This window comes from Mycena indigotica (assembly GCF_014461135.1).
Source record: "Mycena indigotica strain 171206Taipei chromosome Unknown Mind.scaff0008, whole genome shotgun sequence".
NCBI classification, from domain to species: Eukaryota; Fungi; Basidiomycota; class Agaricomycetes; order Agaricales; family Mycenaceae; genus Mycena; species Mycena indigotica.
The window spans coordinates 2,664,782-2,686,519 of NW_023503007.1; the positions used below are offsets into that span (position 1 = coordinate 2,664,782).

At 51.6% G+C, this 21,738-nt stretch overlaps 3 protein-coding genes across 3 annotated transcripts; all 3 read right to left on the bottom strand.

The window, feature by feature from the left end:
* Positions 1 to 6,789: 6,789 nt before the first annotated feature.
* MIND_00939000 (DNA replication licensing factor MCM7) lies at positions 6,790 to 8,432 on the bottom strand (the record flags this gene model as incomplete). Its single annotated transcript, XM_037366009.1, has 10 exons — positions 6,790 to 6,989; positions 7,039 to 7,149; positions 7,185 to 7,608; positions 7,654 to 7,684; positions 7,745 to 7,975; positions 8,021 to 8,043; positions 8,097 to 8,160; positions 8,203 to 8,231; positions 8,285 to 8,340; positions 8,384 to 8,432. The coding sequence occupies 10 exons, from the start codon at positions 8,430 to 8,432 to the stop codon at positions 6,790 to 6,792; spliced, it is 1,218 nt and encodes a 405-aa protein (XP_037217421.1).
* A 4,842-nt stretch (positions 8,433 to 13,274) lies between these two features.
* MIND_00939100 (putative glycosyl hydrolase family 43) lies at positions 13,275 to 14,091 on the bottom strand (the record flags this gene model as incomplete). Its single annotated transcript, XM_037366010.1, has 2 exons — positions 13,275 to 13,378; positions 13,440 to 14,091. 2 exons carry the CDS (start codon positions 14,089 to 14,091, stop codon positions 13,275 to 13,277), a joined length of 756 nt encoding a protein of 251 aa, XP_037217422.1.
* A 6,397-nt stretch (positions 14,092 to 20,488) lies between these two features.
* On the bottom strand, positions 20,489 to 21,678 carry MIND_00939200 (ULP-PROTEASE domain-containing protein; the record flags this gene model as incomplete). The annotated part of the gene is made up of 4 exons (XM_037366011.1): positions 20,489 to 20,677; positions 20,728 to 20,838; positions 20,881 to 21,354; positions 21,412 to 21,678. 4 exons carry the CDS (start codon positions 21,676 to 21,678, stop codon positions 20,489 to 20,491), a joined length of 1,041 nt encoding a protein of 346 aa, XP_037217423.1.
* Between the last annotated feature and the right edge of the window lie 60 nt (positions 21,679 to 21,738).

The following is a 21,738-nucleotide window of genomic DNA, read 5'->3' on the forward strand; positions in this document are numbered from 1 at the left end:
AACACTTCGATTTTTTTCGACGGTCTAACCACTGGCATGTCCGTCTATTTAACTGTTATGCCTTCTGTCACTCTTATCGTCAATCTAGAATACGGTTCGCCATACCCTTTCCTTGTACCACATCTTCCAGCATGTGAACAAGTCAGGACAACCCGGCCGCGGTTATTGGCGTCTCGATTTTGGAGGGGATCAGACGCGGATACGGAAACGTGGAACCATGTGTGCCTCTTGGCATTCTATCCATTCTATCTCCTGTCCTAATCCATGGCAACAGGGAAAAAAAGAAAGGTTCCGGCGCGCGGGCTCGTGGAGCTGACTTAGTTGACCATTCCTGAGTTTGGGGCTTGCCGCATTTCGGCTGACCGCGGGACCTCATTCTATGTCCTTTTATATGCCATCCTTACTACGTCTTAGTTGCGCCTAGCCGAATGCTTCTCTAGACGACCTGTAACTTGTACCGTTGCCACTCACAACATTTAACGAGTTTCGCCGTACCATTCTGACTTTTTGATCCAGGCCGATGCAAAATCTAAACCGACTGCCCTTTCCGATGCCAAGGCTCCCATCGCTCGCCCGCTTGACGACAGTCCTCATTGATGTCCTGCTCGCGGATCTACGTCATGGGGGACGGTGGGTATATAACAAGATCAACGCCATCCCTTACTCCACGGAAGGCTGCAGTTGCTGAAGGGCAAGCCGTCCCGCATTATTCGAATCTGCCAGCGTCATTTAAGACACGCGTCAGAGGTCAAGCGCACGGGGAGAAGGGCCACGTCGAAGCTAAGACCAAAGAATACAAGATCGAGGAACTCTAACTAGCATCCGGCATCTTCCCTGGGCCTGTTGGCTAGTGCTCAATCTGACTATCGCGATCGGTGTTGACGATGGCTGGGCTGCGCAGACTGGGAGCCGGGAGAAGTGTGGCTTTGCAATCCGTGCTGCCCTGGTTTTTATGGTGTTGGGTATTGTCCCCCCAACATTCTGCAGACCGTATGAGAACCGAAGCAATAAGCAGATTCAGATGATCTTAATAGCTCACTTGAACTCTATTTCATCGTGATACTTGAAACGTGTGTCTAGTAATCAAAATCTTGGTCCCACCAGCAAGGCCTGACACACTCCACTTGATTGTTCTCCAACTCGTTGCGCCATTCCAACCAGCCGGGAAAAGTGACTGGTCCAACGTACACAAAACGCGTCGAATAGTGCGTCCCGAGTGGCGGTCGGCGCAGGACATCCACCAGGTCAGGATAAATTACGCGACTTCGCACCGTCAAAACTTTCAGAGCACGGAACCGGTTGGAGTTGTCGCTCAAGGCGATGCGGATCAGCAGCGTGCCAATGGAGTGATGGCCAGAGGTCTGCTGATAATATCTCATGTCCTCAGGAACGTCTATAAACAGGTGTTCAAGTCGGGAGTTGGAGCAGAGGAAGGCAGAGAATAGCGTGGAAAGTGGCGGTGAGTCTATGTCCAAGCACCTCGCTAGAAATACAGTAAGTATTCCCCAAATACCAGTATTTCTTTCATACCGATAGCAAACCGGCGTCTCTGATCATGGATCCTAAGCCTCAGCGAAAGCAATGATGAGCCCTGTTGTGCAATGTATTTAAACACCGAAGCCACGAAATCAGTGTAGTCGTGCTCGTTTGGCAAGTGAAAGCGCAACTCCTCCATGCCGGCTGGACGCCCAAGTCTGACCCAGTCGAAAATCGGGCGGGAGTACAACCATTTGAAGGAAGCACGACGAAGCATGGCCGGTACTGGATTGCTGGGCATCGGACCCTCTGCTTCCCGAAGGTATTCGGTGACCTGAATAGTCAAATCCTCCAACACTGGAAAGGAGGCAATGAATTCCACCATTTGGACGGTCGAGAATCCCCACACGCCCGCAATGCCCAGATGGGTGACTTGAGTGAAGCCGGTTGGACCAGGCGTGACTTTTCTGTAGCCAGGTCCGCCAGGACTGACAGGTCCCCGCCCATGCAGCCAGAGATGTTGGACGGTATTTTGAAGATGTGGGCTGATGTTGCGCTGGAAGGTTGTTTCGAGCCAGCGTTTCCCGCCTTCAGCTAAATGAAAGTGCAGTTCTTGAACGAAGGGGTAGAAGGTAGGGTCACGAGAAGAGTGAGAAGAGTGAGACCGCCAAGGGGGAAACAAGCGCTCAAAGGTGTAGACCTCGTGATCGAAAACTGTAACATTGCGAAAAAGAATGCGGCGACTTGGGGCGACCCACGCTCGGCAGACCAGCGCACATCGTGCCAACGCAGATGTGCATTGATCGAGTTCTACTTCGTCATGATAAATGCGAGGCGTAATGTTTGAAAAAATAAGCTCAACAAGCTCCATTGGAAGCTCGATGGGGAGGTACATGGCGGTTCGAAGCTAGACACCACGAGACGAGATGTGACGCGAAGGACGTCACATAGGAGATAAAAGTAAGTATAAAAGGCAGGATAAAAAAGGGAAAGCTCGCAAAGTTTTTATGATTTTAATTTGTGGGTGAACTTATGTGGTCTGACAAGCGTAGTAAACTCTCCGAAGGATAATTGGGCCGAATTGGATCTTATTGGGAGGTTTTGCTGCTCATATTCAAGAATTTGAACCGCTCAAGTTGCCTGATTGGGTTTCTCAGTTTTCCGACAACCAACATGAGTATTTCAGTAACGGCGAGGAAAGCTCAAGCCTCTGTCCTTCGGTTCATCAGGGCGACCAGCGGAGAGATGCAGGCGCCAAGGGGGGGGGTCAGATACTGCCTTTGGCGAAGATCTGGGCCAATTTTGCACCACTATTGACCTCAAATTCAGCCAACTCTTGCGGCGAGCAGCACAAGAGGCAAGATGTGCGTGTGATTCTCGGGCAGAGGGTATCAAGAAATACTTGCAGTTCGCGGTCACACTTCGTCTGACTCCTTCACTACTCCAACCCACTTCGACTCGACACACTCTGCAATCTTGTGGTTGCGCGCCCGAACTTCCTCCGCAAATTCAAGGTCGTTGAAGAGGAGATAGAGAAGGATGACGGGGAGGATGTTGATATGGATGGCCAGGCAAAAGTGAGTTGTGAATGTAGGGCAGAAACGACGTCTCTAATTGTCCTGCGCTTTCCTAGCCTCGGTCCACTATGACCCGAATATATTTCGTCAGAGAGCACTCACCCCATGGCATCGTCACCGGAATGGAGGCCATACAAAAGAAGACAAGCTGGACCGACTTTAATATCCTTCGAAGGTTTGTCTTGTGAAGGGTGTTTTTAGACTATCATAAGATAGCACTCATAGAATGGTCGGCAATCGACCCGGGCTCTCGCTGTGCAGCGCTTCTCCCCCAAAGACGCCATCGCAATCCTACCGTTTTACCAAACCCAAGCTCGAAGGCTTGGATGACCAAGCAAGGGATATGCCCTACGCCCCGAACTTCCGAGCAGCGTTGAAGAGAATATGCGCAACGCGATCGACTTCGTATTTCTTCCCGGTCTCAATAATCCAACAATGGCTGTCGGGTACCAAACCCAACCAACATGGAGCAGCCTAAAGATGCTCTTCATCCGCGAGCCATGGGTGTGCGAATACAATAGACCTCGGTCGTCGGCGCGAATGTTGAGCGATTCGAGTGGAGTTGCCATCCCTGGCGCGAGATCATATTGCAATCGACGGTGACGCCCGTCATTATCAGATATCTATGGACCAGTCAAGAAAGGTAACAAGCTCACAAATGGGCACTTGGCAACCAAACACGAATAATCAACCAACTTGCCCTATGTGACACGTTGGACCCGTATGCCTCTATCGCAGATATGACCTTTGCTGTGGCATGGAATGGAGTGAGCCTCTATAGTATGATGTTGACCATGTCCAACTTGATTATAGGATCGTGCGGTGCCTGAACTGGTCGCTTGGAACGGGAAGTGGGGTCGTTGGTGGATTCACCCCGTTCCAGGTTTGCTCCATGTCTTTTACTTACTTGCCTTCCATTCACTCTTATCAGCGAGATCTTCCCGTTGCGGTGAAACGCAAGTTACACGCCCTCGATGGTGGCGCGGGGTATCTGGTCGCTTCCTATCCGCGCTATAACCAAGTCAACTGGGTATAATGGGGACACTCAAAGCCAAAATGACACTCTTCTCATCAGTACCAACCCCACCCCCACACCAGGATTATCTCGAGTAAGGAGGATTTCAAGAGATTTCGTGGACTTCATGTTGTCCATGGTAGCTCGCTCATCGGGGTCCAAAAGGCGACATCACAATCTCTGTGCGAATACCGGGTTTGACCATCAACGTCGGCTCGTTCTTCCAGAAATCTGCCATCTTGCATGTTACTACCAACTCAATTCGCGTATTTGAACCGGGTTTGCAACCATTTCAGCCGTTATTTCCAAGTAACTGACTATGTACAGACGGCACCGAAAGACATAACATCCCAGACGAGGATGGCAGTATGCCCGTGCCAGGATTCGGTCCTGTCGCATTTGTGATCCATATGTTATGGTTACACAGGAGGACGACTCGATAGGGATGTTCCTCGAGGCAAAATTCGCAGGAAAGACCGGTCACCTATGGGCGACAAGGTCGGTTTCATTTCATTTCAGTTTGAAGTCGAGTTAAATTTTGCCTAGTCGTCGAGATACTTGACTGGCTGTTTCTTCACCGACACCACTGGACTCTTTGATAGCTGTTTCGAGAGTGCAGGACCACCAAATTGCACAGTCAGTGTCGACAAAGGGGTCCTGCATGGCGCGACATCCAGCATCTTTGTGTTGAAAACGCACGCCAAATAGGTGATGGTGAAGAATGGCAGCTCACCGCTGCTGGGCGGAACTACAGTTCAAATTTTGGATATGGCGCGTTGGATGCCACGGCATTTGTGCAAGCGGCGCAAAACTGGAAACTCGTCAAACCGCAAACACGGATGCACACAAAAACGATCCAAATTGAACAAGGGATGATGGACCCGATGGGAAACTACTCTGGCGGCGAGGTTATCGGTGTGGGCGGTGTAACGAGTGTGATGGACATCAAGTGGGATGTGGTCCAGGATGCCAATCTAGAGAAGCTCGAGCATATCACCGTGCGTGTTTGGATTGACCATACACGGAGAGGCGACGTGCGGGTTGAATTGAGGAGTCCGAACGGTGTCACCAGTGTTTTGGCAGAACCAAGACACGGAGATAGAGCAACTACAGGCTTCCCTGGCTGGACATTCATGAGCGTAAAACATCGGTGAGTCCATTCTTTATGCCGCTTTGCTCACTAAAAATCCGTTTTCAGGGGCGAGGATTCAGTGGGACAGTGGATGATAACTGTTTCTGACTTGGCCAACCCTGAACGCAATGGCACGTTCTCGGTTGGGACATGGTGTTCTGGGGGTCCGCCATCGACGAGAAAAAGCAGTGCTCCACGAGCTCGTTGACCTTGAGCCGCTCTTACCGCCACACAACGAGCCTGTGCCGGTTCGCCCAAGCAAACCCTCAGCCACCAAATCCTTCATCAAACCCTCCATTTATCTTACCCATTCCGAAACCACCTCCATCAAATCCCTCACACCGACGCCTTCCCATTCACCAGCTGTCGATTCAGAGGTCCTTGAAGACGCTACCAAACTACAGACTACCCCCAGTGCTCCATCACCCAGTCCTAGCGACGAGGCCGTCTCCTCACAGCTTGCTCGCATAATCGAATCACTCAAAACCAGGCTTGCGCTGAGCATATTTTCTCTCTTCGTGCTCAGCTTCACCTCTGGAGTACTCATGTGGCGCTACTGCTACCGCCACACCATCGACGAGTCTCAGGAGCAATACATCTCACTTCCATTAGACGGATCAACCCCGGCTGATGCCCCGATGTCAATGGTCTCCGACCGAACTCGGCCCGTTGTTACCGGAGATGATTCAGACGACGAAGCCGATGAACGAACGGGGCTGAATAGCGGGCCTTATCAACAGTCCGTAGGGTTCCATTCTGTTGATGACGAAGAGCATGAGTACCACCGCGGCGACGTCTCCTGCATATCGTGACGATGACCGGAGGCCGTGATTTGTACTGATAAATTATATTGCGCATTCTGTATTGCTTAGTGCGTCATATTCTATGTGTTCAATAGACTAGCGGAGAAAAATGTAGCAGTCCATAGTAGGCTGTTTCGCCTTGCTCATCTGCCTGCAATGCCCTGATGATGAGATGACAAGGACAGGTGCTCTAGAGTTGTCTCTTTTACGGACCCAATATCGTGGCGGTCGTTAACTCCCTACAAGAATAGCTTTAGAGTACAACAACAGACAAAGCAGGACAACGACGTTAAATCAACAGCAAGTATCCCCTCTCCACTATGAATCGGCATCGACGAAACGTATTTTAGCACCATTGGCAACGCGAACAATGACATTCAAGTCTTCGTACTGTAGACGTGCTTTAGTGTCCTTTTCAGGTGCTTGGAATAGAGAACAAACCTTGATTATGGTCTCGTTCAACTGTGCCTCAGTAAAGCCAGCCGCAGTTACCCGTGCTAGACCTCCTGCTGGCCCGAATACTCGTCCGAGTCCGAATCGGAATCGACAGCTATGTCACGCTCCCCATCGGGGCCTTTCCCCATTCTCCGCTGTCTCTTTGCCTTCCCCAGCACCCGCCATTTGCTTGATCAGCCGGAATAGTTGTGCATGTGGACGTATGTGACATGCCGAGCGAGACGCTCGTCGTCGTCGCGGGATGGCTTATCGAGAATCAGGAAGAGAAGGTCAAAACGCGACAACAATGCCGCGGGGAGATTGATGTTCTCGACAGGCGAGACTTTCGGGTTATACCGACCGTACAGAGGATTGGCATGCTGCAAGAATCGAGGTGCGGGCATTGAGGGTGGTCGAGATGCCGGCTTTGGAGATGGAGATGGTTTGTTGCTCCATCACTTCATGGATGGCAGTACGATCAGAGTCGTCCATCTTGTCGAATTCGTCGATGCAGCAAATTCCATTGTCCGCAAGCACAAGTGCGCCACCCTCTTTGATGATTGGTTGGTTAAAACTCAATGAAAAGTAAAAATAACGCACCGAGGACCATTTCGTCTGTAACAGGATCACGCATAACGGCCGCGGTCAAACCAACACCAGAAGAGCCTTCACCGGTCGTGTACATCCCCGAGGGGCAATTTTGGAGATGTACTTCAGAAGTTGGGACTTGGCCATACCAGGATCACCCATAAGACAAATATTGATGTCGCCACGAATCTTCATCCCGTCACCAGTAACTTTCGTAACCCCTCCAACCAGTAAGAGCAGAAGCGCTTTCTTGATGTCCGAGTGGCCATAAATTTCAGGAGCGATGCTTTCGGCCAGTTTGTTGTATAAGCCGTCCCCTGCGTGGAGCTGCTCCATCTTCGCTTCGAGCTCTGGTGTTGTCTCCATGTCGCGATATTGTTTATTTTGTTGGTGAACGTCATGTACGTCAAGGTATGTGTCCGTGAGAAGCCCAGCACGAATGGCTTGGAAACCGGTGTAGGGGACGGGGAGGAAAATACCACCAAGATGAACCTCATCGCCAGGGTTCATAAGGCGTGTAAGGCTCCCGCCGACGTGGACCGTCATGGAACGGGGGATGTGGCCAACAGGAACTTGGTCAGCCTAGTGGTGATCAGGGAGAGATACAAATAGCGAATATATTCTTACGATCTCTTGGATTTTGAGTTCTTGGAACGGACTGAAACGACATGCCCGTGTTTACATATGCAAACTGCCCTTCACGCCATTCTTCTCGCACTCCTCGGTGTTGCCACAGTCGTAGAGTGGCGCGAAAGTCTTGTTTGTGACCTCTTGGAATGTTTCCGATCCACAAACGTCGCAAGGGTAGGCGTTGACTTGTAGTAGTGGTTTGACCTCTGATACTCTGGTCACGATCCCACGAACAGTGATGAGATGTCCAATATGGGCACTATGCACTTCGCGGACGGCGAGAGCAACGTCGCTGAGCAGTGGTTTGAAGTAAAGATTACTTTGGAAAACGTTGGGAACAAGTGGAGAAAATGCGATTCAAAACTCACAATCGTCGGAGAATATGATCTGGGAAACTGTGCATTCCGCTCACGTCGTTGATGCATTATCACGTCAATGACCTCGTCCTTATCGCTGATGTCTTTGGTGGGAGGATTTAGACGCAGCAGATCGTCGACGACTTCGCTGAAAAGAATGACATAGCGGCGAGTATTGCCGCAGATCTACCGGACAAGAGTTTTTACTTGGTCATTGTCCTGCGTTGATATGATGAGTATACGCAGTTCCTGCTAGGATTAGGACATCATACCGAGGAGTGCCATATGTCCTCCAGTTGGACGACGAGCTTCTCTTGTTCGCGGTTGGCTATTCGTTGCTATATATGACCTTTGATTCCGAGGAAACATACGCTTTTCTGATTCATAGTTGTGCGGATTGTGGTAGGGGAGCAACGACATGGTTGAAGGGAAAGGTGGGCGTGACCGTGACTTCGCGAGGCGTCACACCGAATGCATTGAGTTCAACCAAAGTGTTGCTCCTTGTTCTGACCGTACAGTCATTCCGCTGATCGCCCAGCGCGGCTCATGGTACTTGCTCCCTACGTTTTACTTCCGCCGCGCTCCCCGCAAAAGCGAATTCGTTCTCCTTCTCCTACAGACTCGTCCTCCCGATCTCCCAGTCCCAATCTTTCGCCTCGTAAACGACCCCGTAACGATAGGCTTGTCCGCGATACTGTTTCTCGAATTTCCCATGTATCTATCAACTCCTGCCCGTCCCCTCCCCGCTCTGAGCCCCCCAAAAACGTTGCGTTGAATAGTTTTGACGAAGATGACCGGGACATTTTTGCCGGTATTTTTCTTTAATTTTTTTTTTCTATTGAGCTGACACTCAGGGCCTCCTAGATCCTGAGGACCCCGTTTATTTCAACTACTATGGCCGCATCCCCGTCGACGAATCTGAACTACCTGCCCGATTCAAAGAAACGGGCGGCGAAGACGACGGCACTCCGATTCGTAGACTCTCTGCTTTCGCTATATTCAAGGTTGATGGCCGAGAGCTGGTCAACCCTCTGGAAATTGACAGAGACGACATTATCGGTCTCTTCGGTGCCGCCGGGCTGGCCACGGAAGTTGCCAACCAACTTGGGGACAATGAATCTGACGCCGAAACCGAAACATGCTTCATCAAAGTCGACATAATTGGATTCAACGCACACCATTATGAGGAGGCTTTGGACGAGTAGGTTGTGGTTCGAAGATGGTTCTCACAGTTCAAAAGACAAGTGTACATCGAAACGAAGGAAGCGTGGTACATTCTTGATATCCCTGCGACGGAGTACAAAGCATTTTGGGACGGCTTTCATCTGAAAAGCCGAATTGCCAACTCCGTTCTTTCAGCTGCGATCGACAACCCATCGGCCACCTACGAGACTTGGGTAGATGGGGCCATCGTGGAGCTCGACTACCCGCAACTCGAATCAATACTCAAAAGAGATGAACTGGAATGTCGCCCAGACTTGCTTTCCTCTCCTCACAACTCACCGCATTCCAGATTGCGTACTTGATGCATGCTATCGACCGCGTTAAACTGTCGCATGGAAAGATTGCCAAAGTTCCGCTCATCCGACACTTTTACGATGAATCTCGTGTTTCCAATAAAAAGGAACAAGATGGCAAAGTCTTCGTCACAGAAATTTGTGGTCGCATCGTAAACCAACACCTTTCGACCAAGGTTTCCGTTGTCGGTGATCGACAACTTCGCAGCGGCTAAAAAGGCTGTCCAAGAGTTGGAGAAGCAAGCCCACATCCACGAGCAGAATCCTACCCTTATCAAATGGGGACCACAGTCATCTCAAACGGGATTTTATGAGAGTGTAGAGTTGGATGTTGTTCTTTACAAGGCACGTTTTTTTTCCTTTGTAACGAAAGCGAAACAGTACTGACTCGTTCTCCAGGCGGGCGACATTGTTGCAGTCTCACCGGAAAACGACTCGAATAAAGTAGGTTCCTTTATAAAACGTCCCCCTCTCTCACAATTCTGACCATCATAGCTCCGAGCAGAGTATGAATCGTCAAACGGAATCATTTCTCCCAACATCCTAGCTAATACTGCATGGTAATTAATCTGACCAGCCCTTCAAGTCAACTCTCCAATCATCCCTCATTAGGTTTGTGCAAATTCAATACTTCTTCGAAGATGCCTTAGTCAAAAAGTTTCACGGGCACTGGTTGTCGCATGGCAAGTGCTTGCAACCTGCACCCAGGCTGTCTGCAGCGCTAATCCTTCTTTCAACAGGTAGTCGAACCTTACTGTATGAGGTGTCACATTCGCATGAACTTCTTTTCCTTCCTGAATGTGAGGACAATGTTGTTTACTAGATGACGACGAGGACCATATTTCCCAGTGCGGAGACTGTTTCGATGCCCATGCTTCCCAGTTAGAAGAGAGCAAACGCTATGTCAGAAAAAAATGGCAAAGTCCCGGTGATGGAGATGTTCGCTGGTGCGTTCAGTTATGGTTCGACCTTTTTATTTCATTTAAACTCGAACTTAGGTGCTGGTGGCTTGTGGCAGGGCTTCTGCCAAACAGGGTTTCTTGGTACCGAGTGCGCCGTTGAGTGGTCGTATCCCGCTGCCCAAACATTCAGGTAATAGTCTTTTTTGTTGGTCTTGCGCAACACTAACAACACATCAGCATTAACCATCCCGAGACGGGTGTCCTCTGCACCGATATCAACGATTTCGTCCGATATGTAATCCAACGCCAACAAGGCAAAGAGCAGCCTCCGCTAAGAAGCCGAGGTCCAGGCAACCCCATCATTCCAGACCAGCAGATTCCATACCCAGGCTCTGCTCGCGTCCTCTGTGGTGGGCCACCATGCCAATCGTTCTCCCGGATGAATATTCACAAGAAGGAGAATGACCCCCGGTCCTCACTGCCGTTCACGATGCTCAGCATAGCGGAGGTCTTCCGACCTGAGTTCTTTTTACGCGAGAACGTGACCGGTCTTCTTGACCACTCGGAGAAGTACACTGTGCATGGCTCGCCCATCAAGATGGCGATGCTGAAGCTGCCCACTCGCGTCTTACTCGCGCTGAACTACCAAGTTTCGCCGATTTTGGCCCAGGCGGGGCAGCATGGATGTGTGCAAAATCGACCGCGCTTCTTCCTCTTTGCTGCCCGGCGCGGCTCCGTGTTGCCGAAACCCCCCACTGCCGATGCACGTGTTCAAGCCTGCACAGCGGCGCAAGCTCTTCATCGAGGGCGACTTCATTGGCGGCGCAAAACGCGGACGGATGGCGAATACCGACTCTGATGACGAGGACGGCAACAATTTTGCACCACATCCGGGGTTCACGATCAAAGACGCGACAAGTGACCTCCCCAAATTCGATTGGTAAGCTCCCCCGGGGTTTCGCCCACTTACTGACGCCAACAGGATCAACCCTCATGAAGTCATTCCTCAGACTCTGGCAGATAAGAAGACAGTCCAAACAAGACTCGCGTCTGGCATCAAGCAGTGTGATGCGTCCACCACGCCCGTTGGATATACCGAGCCTGTGCCGTATCTTACAGAGCCCCAAACCCGCTATCAGCGCGAAATGCGGCGCAGCAACTCATCCTTAGTAGAGGACCACGTGACACCCGGTCTCGTCATTCGTTGTGGAGGCGACGGTAACGGTACCGTTGAAGCCCAAAGCAGGGCATCCTGGTAAATAAAGAGAAAGATTGCTCGCATTTCTGAATTCTATTTGCTAGATCTTCCACGGGCTTTTCACAAACGGTTGAATCCGAACGAGACGCGGAAGTTTGGGCGATTGGACGAGAATGGGCCGTTCAAGACTGCGATGACCCAAGTATCGCCGAGTAGTCACGGGAGCCAGCTTCTTCATCCAACGGTTTGTCGGAGCATGGTTTGTTTAATGGTATTGACCTGGTCTGCAGCAAAAACGGACGATCACGGTCTTGGAGGCGAAGCGCGCTCAAGGCTTTCCGGATTCCTTGAAGCTGTGGTCTGACGCGAGCAATGCTGGGGGTGTCATCCGTCAGGTGGGTGCCACGAAACTTGACTTGTGCTGCTGGTTATCTGGTTCTTTTCCCTAGTACTACGAACATATTGGCAACGCTGTTCCTGTGCCTCTTGCTGCTGCAGTTAGCCGCAGTTTCGAGCAGGCATTGCTGCAATCCGAGTCTAGCCGCCGCGAGGAGTCGCCGAGGACAGTCCTGAAGCGGAACTCCGACTTCACTCTTAGTTGTAAATCTAAGCTGATCTCACTCCGTTGTTTGTTGTTTCGCATTTGTAGCCCTGTTCGCTCTACTATCGTGCCATTACAATGTAGTCTGTGCCAATGAAGTATAAATACTGAAATAGATCCTCCTCCAGGAAAACAATACTCCCAACTACCATCGCTAGCTCCAGCCTCTGGGCTCGCTGCGCCACTGCCTCGCTGTGACTCGGGCTCGTCACGATACTGACTGTTGTGCAGATCCAGTCTCGAGCTATTCCCTCGAGGGATATCTTGATATCCAGACCGTGCATTTAGCCTTGTCTCCTCGTTGGCATCATCCTCGTCGTCATCAGAAACCTCCCCAAACGCATCATACAGCTCCTTTGTCCGAGCCCCCGCCCCACCACCTGAAGAAAGCCGGCCACCAAGCCACTCATCGGCAGCTCATCTCCCGCAGGAAGCGATGCATACTCACTCCTTCTCCGAGCACGTGATCGAGATGGCTTGGTTGGGGGGTGGAGAGAGGCGGAAGGGGACGAGGATCGTTCTTAGGGCCTGCCTGGCTCATAATTAGGGCGTATAAAGAAGGTGGTGGTCGAGAAGGAAGAGACAGACGCGTCACGTCACAATCTCAACGCAATTTGTTCCGAGTCTGACGGATCTGGGTGTTTTGCTACGTTCACCTCAGACTTTCGAGGGACAGAATCTACAGGCTCCAAGCATGACCTGCTTTCGGATTGTAATGATTGTTTTGGGGGGGGAAGCAATGCGACATGTTACGTTATGTACGCTGGAGGCCCAGAGCGTTGACTTCCCCTGTCATTGTTATTTCTGGATTGGATTGGATTGGATTGATACGCGGCACGGATTATCATTGATTCTGGGGAGACATAATGACCAGCACTACTATCTACCGGCGATCAACATTATGCCAGTGAAATTTATTGACCATCTCCAAGCATCATTGCCTTCACAATCTGCATTGCAATCACCAGGTCTGGTCATCGACTCATCGTATCGAAAAGCCCACGCATTAGTCGTATCATCAACTATCATTATAATTTCAGCTTATCACCACTCATTCTGGGTTTTGTCCAGAACGGACCGCCATACTGATCCCCAAGTAACTGGCGCCAAAATCGGATAACGACCACCGGGATACGCGTCAGTGAAACCTGGGGGGTAAAAGTGCCAGTCAATGGTTGAGAAGGGGCGAAGGTCTGTCACACAACTTACTCATATGATACCACTGGCCGCTGGGCGTGTCGACAAGACTGCCTTGGTGAGGGTTGCAGGAGCCTTCGTTGGGGAAGTTGCACGAAATGGATTTCACCAAGTTCTTGGGAGTGTACGGTCCCCAGATACTGGACGCCTTCCATACCCACTCTTCCGTAGCAGGCAAATCGTCGATGATATAATACAGACCGTTTCGCTTGTAAAGCCTATTGCCCTCCATTGTTCCACCGTTTGCGGTCGAAGTAGTAAGAACCTGTTGTGTCTTGACAATACTGAATCCGTCTGCGGAGAGCTGGGCTACGTTGACATTGCCTCCACCATAAGCAATATACATCATGTCATTGTCGTCGATGAGGAGCCCGCAGTCGTAGAAGCAGGTGCCGAACGAAGCGCGTTGAGTCCAAGGGCCAGAAGGAGAGGAAGCAGTCCAGACATAGGATGTGCCGAATTCGATGCAGCCATACCAGTACCATAACCCATTCGAAGGTCGCTGACGCATCGTAGAAGCCCAAATGCCTTTAACGTAGGCTTGCTGCCCGTTCTGCAGATTGTATTTGGAGTTGAAGCTGAGGGTAGGGACGGAATGGCCAATATATTCCCAATTGACCAGGTCCTTCGATTGGAGGATAGGTGCACCGGGCGAGTAGTGCATCGTGGATGCGCTGTAGTAATAGGTATCATTGACTCGGAAAACGTCGTTGTCCGCCTATAAGTAGTCTGAGACGCCGATGAGCAAGTAGTAGGAAATGAGAGCCAACCAAATCTTCGTATATAACAGGATTGGTATACGTTCCAGTTGGAGTTGCAGCAGCCGTGGTGGTCCCCGCGCCTTGCGATGAGGTTTTGATCGTGGTCGTCGACACTGTGGTCGTCACCTAGGTGACCTTCTCATTAGCTTACGTACAGACCATTTAGGTACATTATTCTGTATGTGAATGAATCACCTAAGAGGTCCTCAGAGGCGAGGGAGGCGCAACCTCCAGCTGCATTTTATATCTATTTGCCCTTCATCCCATAACGATTCAAGACACATGAAACAGTCATTCTTAGTGTGTCTAATACAGCAAGTCGTCATAAATGTACAGAATGTTCGTGAGGTTCGTGCGATAGGCTACAGCGGCAGTGGAGGGCAACGAAGGTGGGCACAGATGACACAAAAAAAAGCAAAAAAAGCAAAAAAAACAGCAAGAACTCCTGTGCAACACTTCTCACCATCCTTCTCCAGCGCGTCTCCTCAGCACATCCTCATTTGGAGCTTTCGAGCCGAACAAAAAAGTCTAGCTGCTGGTCGAAGTCCAATAATGCCAGGAAACTCTGCTGGCCAGTTTCGTTGAGCAGGTTGAAGAGTGCGGGATGCTGTTGCGGGTGCATCATCCCCAAGAAGTACTGTTGCCGTTCAGTCGATAGCTGTGTGAACCGCGCAGCAAGCTGGGTGAGCGAGTCCATGGGGAGCATCCGGGTACCAAAAGCAGTAGAAGTTGTCGATTGAGGAGGCACTGGGTCAACGACACCACCTGCAGAAGCACTTGCAGTCGTGCTTGCTTTCTTTGGGGGGCCTACTTTCGCCGACGTTGCCTGTGTCGGGGGGCCTACTTTCGCCGACGTTGCCTTTGTCGGGGGGCCTACTTTTGACGACACTGGGTCTACCTTCGGCGCATGTGGCGGGGGGCCAGCGTTTAATGCAGTCGAAGTTCCCGCAAGCGTTCCCGCTCTGCTCGACCCCGCAATCGTTCCCGGCCCTCTGCTCGACCCCGCAATTGTTCCCGGCCCTCTGCTCGACCCCGCAATTGTTCCCGGCCCTTTGCTCGACCCCGAAATTGTTCCCGGCCCTTTGCTCGACCCCGCAATCGTTCCCGGTCCTTTGCTCGACCCCGCAATCGTTCCCGGTCCTCTATTTGACCCCGCGACTGGGGCTGGAGCGGCAACCGTAGGCTGTGGATTGGGCCGTTGGGAGGCAGCCGTAGGTCGACTTGGAGCCGATGGGATTTCCACTGCGTCCAAGAACAAGCGAGGCCGTTTGGCCGAGTCGGGTGTTTCTGGGTCAGGATCTCGCGTGCGCTTCTTGGCTGGCGCGGCATCCGTATTCGGCGACTTAGCCATGAAGAGTGGCTTGGGCTTGGGTCTGGACCTCATTGGCGGTGAGGGAGTTCCCTGATCGTCCCCAGAGTCGCTGTCCGACTCCTTATTCTTCTTGGCAACGACTGGTTTGGCGGCGACCGGTTTAGAAGCTGCCGGCCTGGTGGCTACCGGCTTGAGTCGTCTCGGAGCAGCTGGCGCCACAGCTGGCGCCCGCAGCTGGCGCCGCAGTGGTAGAGCGAGTCCGACGCTGCGGAGCTCCCCCAACTTGGGCGGCCGAGCGAACGGTCTCCTCCTCTTCCTCCTCGCTGTCTTCGTCTTCGCTATTGTCTGCCGAGGACTCGGCGTCCTCCTCCGGCGTTGACATCCGCCGTCGCTTGCGAGCCTTGTTAGGTTGGGCCGGAGCCCGACGCTTTGTCGCCTTTCCCTTCCCCTTCTTACCACCATCCTTCTTCTTCTCCTCCAAATTGACCTTCTCAGCACCCGGCACGGGGTTGGCCGAAGACGGAGTTTCGAGCACGGGGTTGGCGATGAGGTCGTAAGGCATTCGCCAAACCTCTCCCTTCCCATTGACATGCTCCAGAGGGATGTTGCGCGATGTTAGGTAGTGGACCTTGAGCTGCTCCTCGGTGGCGTTCGGAGGCGGGGGGTGGGAGAAGTCGTGTCGAACTATTACCACGGAGTCTAAAAGGATTATTAGAATGAGAACTTAATATAAAAGAAATAACTGACCAGGTTTCAATGGTCCTGGCATTTTCTCGACGTGGAATCCGGTGAAGGGGAGGCCGGGCCTGCGCTCATCCATGCCGGCATTGAAAGCTTCGCAGTCGATTTTTCGCAATGAACCGATTGCCTTACTCGAGTCACATTCGACCGGCAACTGAGCGCCAGTGGGATAGTTGACGAGGCGGTACCCAGCTGGGAAGAGGTTCCGAGCGTGGTCCAAGAGAAGTGGTTGTTGCCAAGGCGCGTGAATATGTCGATTCCGGCGTCTTCAATGCTGCACTTGGAAAACCTTTGCTTGACTTCCCGGATTGCTATTTCGGTCTCCGTCACCTTCTTTCTCTTGCCCTTGCCCTTAACCACCTTGGAATCCTCTCTGGCGGCACCTGTAGGGTGGTCGTAGGCACTTCTGGGGCGGCCGGAGGCGGTTGCGGGCGGCGGTGGCGGCGGTTGCGGGACAGCGGTGGCGGGCGGCGGTTGTAGGCCGGTGGTGGCCGGAGGCGGTTGTCGGGCGAAGGCATCTTTTGCTTTGCGAGCACCAGATTGACCTTGGCCCGACGATGCCTGTGCTCCCAACGCAGCACGGAATGCCTCTGAAATAGGTTGTACTGCACTTTTGCTAATGAAAGGTCATTTAACACAAAGATTCCGAATAGAATAGAAGTTACGCACTATGCAATGGCCTGCATCAAGCCCACGAAGTCATCTCTATCGCAGTCAAGGACATCTGTGAACTAAATTTGTATGTCAGCAAGTGATTTAAAGAAGCGGGACAGATACTAACCGAGCCAATTCCGTTGGTGGTACAAAGAAAAGACAAGTCCTTGTCTTCATGGACGCGGGGCCCTAGGACAACGACCAATGCTTCATAGTTTGCGCGTTCAAGATTGTCCACCTAGTAAGCATAAGTGATGAGAGCAAAAGCAATGGTAAGTACTAACCCTCCGCTGCCAATCGATCAAGATACGATTAAATGCCGCCCTTCGTCCCTGATGAGTTTCCTGCCCAAGCGAGTTCAGGGCGTCATGCTTCTGCAGAATTTTCAACGCCATCTCGTCCCCATGGTAGGCGAGGAAGGCTCGGTAGGCGCGCTTCACTACATCACGACTGATGATTCGATCGTTGTCGGAGTCAACAGGCAACGAATCAAGTGAGAAGTCGGGTTGGATGCGCTTCATCTCGTCCATGAGGTGTTCGCCATCAGCGAAGAAAGATTGGTAGAGATTCCATTTGTTTGTTGAGCGCGAGGGAGTATCGGTCATTCTGCCAAAGACCAACTCTTGCATACGGTCTGCGCTGAGGCCAGCTTTTTCAGCAGCGTTCTCCAGCACATCGATGACGTCCTGTACAGCGCCGTCAATGATGCTGTGTTGCTCCTTGGTGAAAGGGCCTCTTCGCTTTGGCACCTCCGAGATCTCCGGCAAAGGAGAGAGTTGCTTGGTATGGGCCTGCGTCCAGGCGACAGGAGGCGGTGGTAGGGCAATGGAGTCAAATCCACCTTGTTCACGGAACTCCGCGAAAGTCCCTCGAAAATTTTGCGGGGAAATAGGAGGCGCAGATCCGGAGCGGGATGGCCCACTCTTCGCCTTCGCCGGGTCAAGGGGGACGGAGCCCATTCTCGCTGGCGTCGGAGGCATGCTGTCTAAAGCTGTCGCACGCTCCGCGGAGACCGGTAGTGCGGTGTGAAGGGCCGCCTTTTCTCGCCTTCTGGGCCTTGGCGGCGAGATGAGGGCAGGGTTGACGCAATCCGAGTCTGTGGCGTCGTCTTCTTGAACTCGGGAACGTCGAGCGGTTGTCGCAGCGATGATATCGCGACTGGAGGCACCGCGCGCGGAGAGTGGGATGGTCGTTCGCAGGCGGGTATGACGTTGATCCGCCTCTGGAACAGGAGGCGGGTCACCTCGACCACCGCCTTCTTGAAGGCTGTCACCGCTACTTTCGCCTTCGCCCCCCTCCCACTGGCGACTACCACCACCTCCGACATCCATGGGCGTGAAAGGAAAACCAGCCAGTGGCAGTGGCAGTTTTGGTGGTCGACGGACAGAGTCTTCAATGGTGGTGATGGCTGGCAGGCTGATATCCGCATCGTTGTGTTCGTTGTAATACTTGTTTTCGTTGTTGGTGACATAGTTGTTGGTGGCGAAGTCGTAGCTATCGCCGTGCTGGTAGTTGTCGACACTAGCTGGGTCTGGCATTTGGAAGTTGAGATCCGATCTGAAAGATAGCGATGGGTAACTCGGAGGTTTGCGGAGGGAATCAGAGGCAAAGAAGCTGTCGGATAATTGGGTGTAGTCCTCGCTTCCGAAGGTAAAGTCGCCCTCCAGGGCTGGGTCGGGACGCAATCGTGGACCTTCTTCGGATAACGGACTCGTGCTATATTCAGATTCGTCGTCGCCACCTCCAGACATTGCACGTTGGTCGTCTATCGGACGCTGGTTGTCCATTTTTGATATCTGGGTGAAATGTTGAGAGTATGCGTCAGTATGAAGGGAAGACTCACAAACTGAGTGATGTCGACAAAAAGTTGTGAAGAGTTGAGGCAGTCAGAGCTAGTAGTTGGTTGCAAGGAGGCCAGTTTCGTAGGAGAGCTAGAGGGAAGGGTCAGTGTTGGTTAGAACAGTAAGGATAATAGCTTGCTCACACAGCAAGACAGTAGTAAATGGTCGCCGAAAAAAGCAAAGTCGCCGAAAAAAGTTGTAGGGCCGGTGTTCGTTGTCAGAGCTGGTGGTTGTAGTTGCAAGAAGGCCAGTTGAGATGAGCTGGGACTGCGGGCAACAGCAAGCCCAAACAGTCTTTTTGTCGTCGTTGAGCGACGCAAGAACAAGATGGGTTGTCCAAAACCAGTCTGTCTGGGTGTGGGAGGTCCCACAACCCGCTGTTGAGATGAATAAGTGAGAAATGTGAAGAGCAAATTGCTCACAGTCAGAGGAAGGTCGTCGTGGTGGTCGTCGAAGGAAAAAAGGATGCTGCACGTGCAGCTAGGCAGCCGCCATTGAGTCCATTGAGCGGCGGGCTTAGAGAGTTAAGCTTTTACGCTTCCGCAGCCAGGAGCCAGAAGCGGCATTCGAAGGCGTCGTTGGAACGTGTGGTCGAAAAGAGGCCACGTCACATCCGTCACACCGCCTCCGCCCGCCCTCGCTGTAAATTTCGCATCACAAAGATGATACGCGTTCAAGGTCAGTTCTACATGTTTTCCAATGGAAATTTCATCAGGGAGCTCAGGGAAGCCGCCCGAACACGCTTATACACAGCACTTGTCTTTCGTAGTGAGTGCCATTATGCTAGCGAAGATGTTCTTATAATCCAAAACCCTTAGTGTGACCATATCCAAGTCGATTTCAGTTCTGACCTCTGTCATGGGTCGCCACAAAAAAATACCATACGACGGAAGAACAAGCCTCAGCATGCAAGGGGTATAACAGAAGATACAACACGAGTCCTCGGTGCGTTTTACAGCAATATTCAGTCTAAATACTAGCTGACTCCAAATCACAGAGGGCAAATCATGCGCGCTCAGCACAATGCCTCCCGAACTAGTCGTCGACGTGTAGCGAAGGCTGCCGTACGTGGCCTACGAGCACCCAGCTACAAAATCGAGCTCTATGCGCGCCGTGCACTACCCGAAGCTCGGCCTCTATTTCGTCTCGGATTTCAATTGGCATTCACAATCGAAAAACTCCCCATTTCCCGATGGCTCAATGAACCACCATTCTCTGGCAGCACTCAGCCCTGTGAATACGATAGCTTGGACACTGCCGCACTGTCAGAACTCCTACACGGTGTTCGTAGCCGACTAGAGATTGTCCAAGACCGCGTCTATCTTGGTCTCTCAAATTATGGGAAGCGTGGACTGATGGATGGGCTGCGCTCTGAGATACAGAAGCGACTGGAGGTTTGGAATCGAGCACTTAGTATCCATTATGATATGGTGGAGAATCCTTACGAGGCTGTTATGTTGCAAGACTTTCTTCATTGGGAGGCTCGTACTATCTACCGTCTTTACTACCAATGTTTCAAGAGTTGAGTCCAATCATAACCTGAACAACATTCGCCTCCAACCCACCTCCGATCGCCGTTAGACTACCTTCATTCGCCTGTACCACTGCCTCTGAACTGCCTCTGTTCGCCTTTGAGCCACCACCGCTCGCCTCCAACCCACCACTGTTCGCCTTTAGACTACCTTCATTCGCCTGTACCACTGCCTCTGAACTGCCTCTGTTCGCCTTTGAGCCACCACCGTTCGCCACGGACTACCTCTGATCCCCTCTTTTCTTCCGCACATACCGGGGAAATGTATAGATCAGCCGAGTGAAGAGCTTCCTGATATATGGTATGTCCGCCTCAGCAATATTCACAGTGGAATAACCACGAAGAATAGCTGTGAGCATGCATAAAACCCAGACACCACAATCATGGCTATTGCTTTGCTGAGGCACATTCTGAAAGTCATTAAACTTGGAGCAATAAAGCTGTTAAACCAATGTCTCACTTGGTGGAATAATGGGTGTGCAGACCATGGGACAGTGGCCGCTTTTGTATTGATTTTGTGACCATGAGCAGCAGCAAGAGCAAACATGTGTGAGAGGAGAGTTGCAATGTCCTGTAGGCTTAAGCACTTGCAAGTAAGTAAGTGATAACATACCTTGAAGTCAGCCTCCCAACCTTCCACCTCTGCAAAACTGTCATAGAAGAAGACCAACTTCTCTTCTACTGACACTACAGCTAAGACCCAGTGCTGCTGTGAGCGTCGATGGACAGGAATCAGCCACAAGGGTTTAGACCAGTATTCGGTTGGAGCCAAATGGTGCCAAAGGATGGCTTCATCCGACCCATATTGGACTCGATGGAGGTCCAAGGTGTCAAGCAATGCACTTCGGGCGATATCCTCCTCGGAGAGAAGGGATTTCATGATTGCTGTTGCAACCCCGTTGATACAGAAATTGTTCAACCACCGTGTAGGCCCTTGTAGGCGAGAGAGATCTTCGGCATCTATGAGCTGCTTTCGGCCATGGATATCAATGATAACCCGTGTTTCATGGAGGGAAGGGGAGTCTTCTTGAGAGGAAAGATACTGTTCAATGGCATGAACAAAGGTGGTGTCAACCTGCATTGGAGGCTAAAGAAGGTTGGATGAGGTCAGATGAAGGCCAACCTAACAGAAGAAAATGCATACCACAGAGGATTCCATTTGAATCACAAAGTCTTCTAGTTGAAGAACCTCTGTATTACTTTCCCCATCATTGCCATCTAAGACCTCCTGAAAGATGTCAACTGATTCAGCAGGTTCATCAGGTTCAATAATTGACAGGTCCTGTTCATCAGCATTGGCTCCTTCAAACAAAGCACCTTCTGAATCAAGCAGCTCTTCTGACTCCTCCAGCTGGTGCCTCTGGAAGCCACCTGCAGGCAAAGGCACTGCTGAGTTAACAGAGGCAATCATAGTGGATGCCCCACTATCAATACCCCTTGCCCAAGCACATTGAAGGCTCGATATATACTC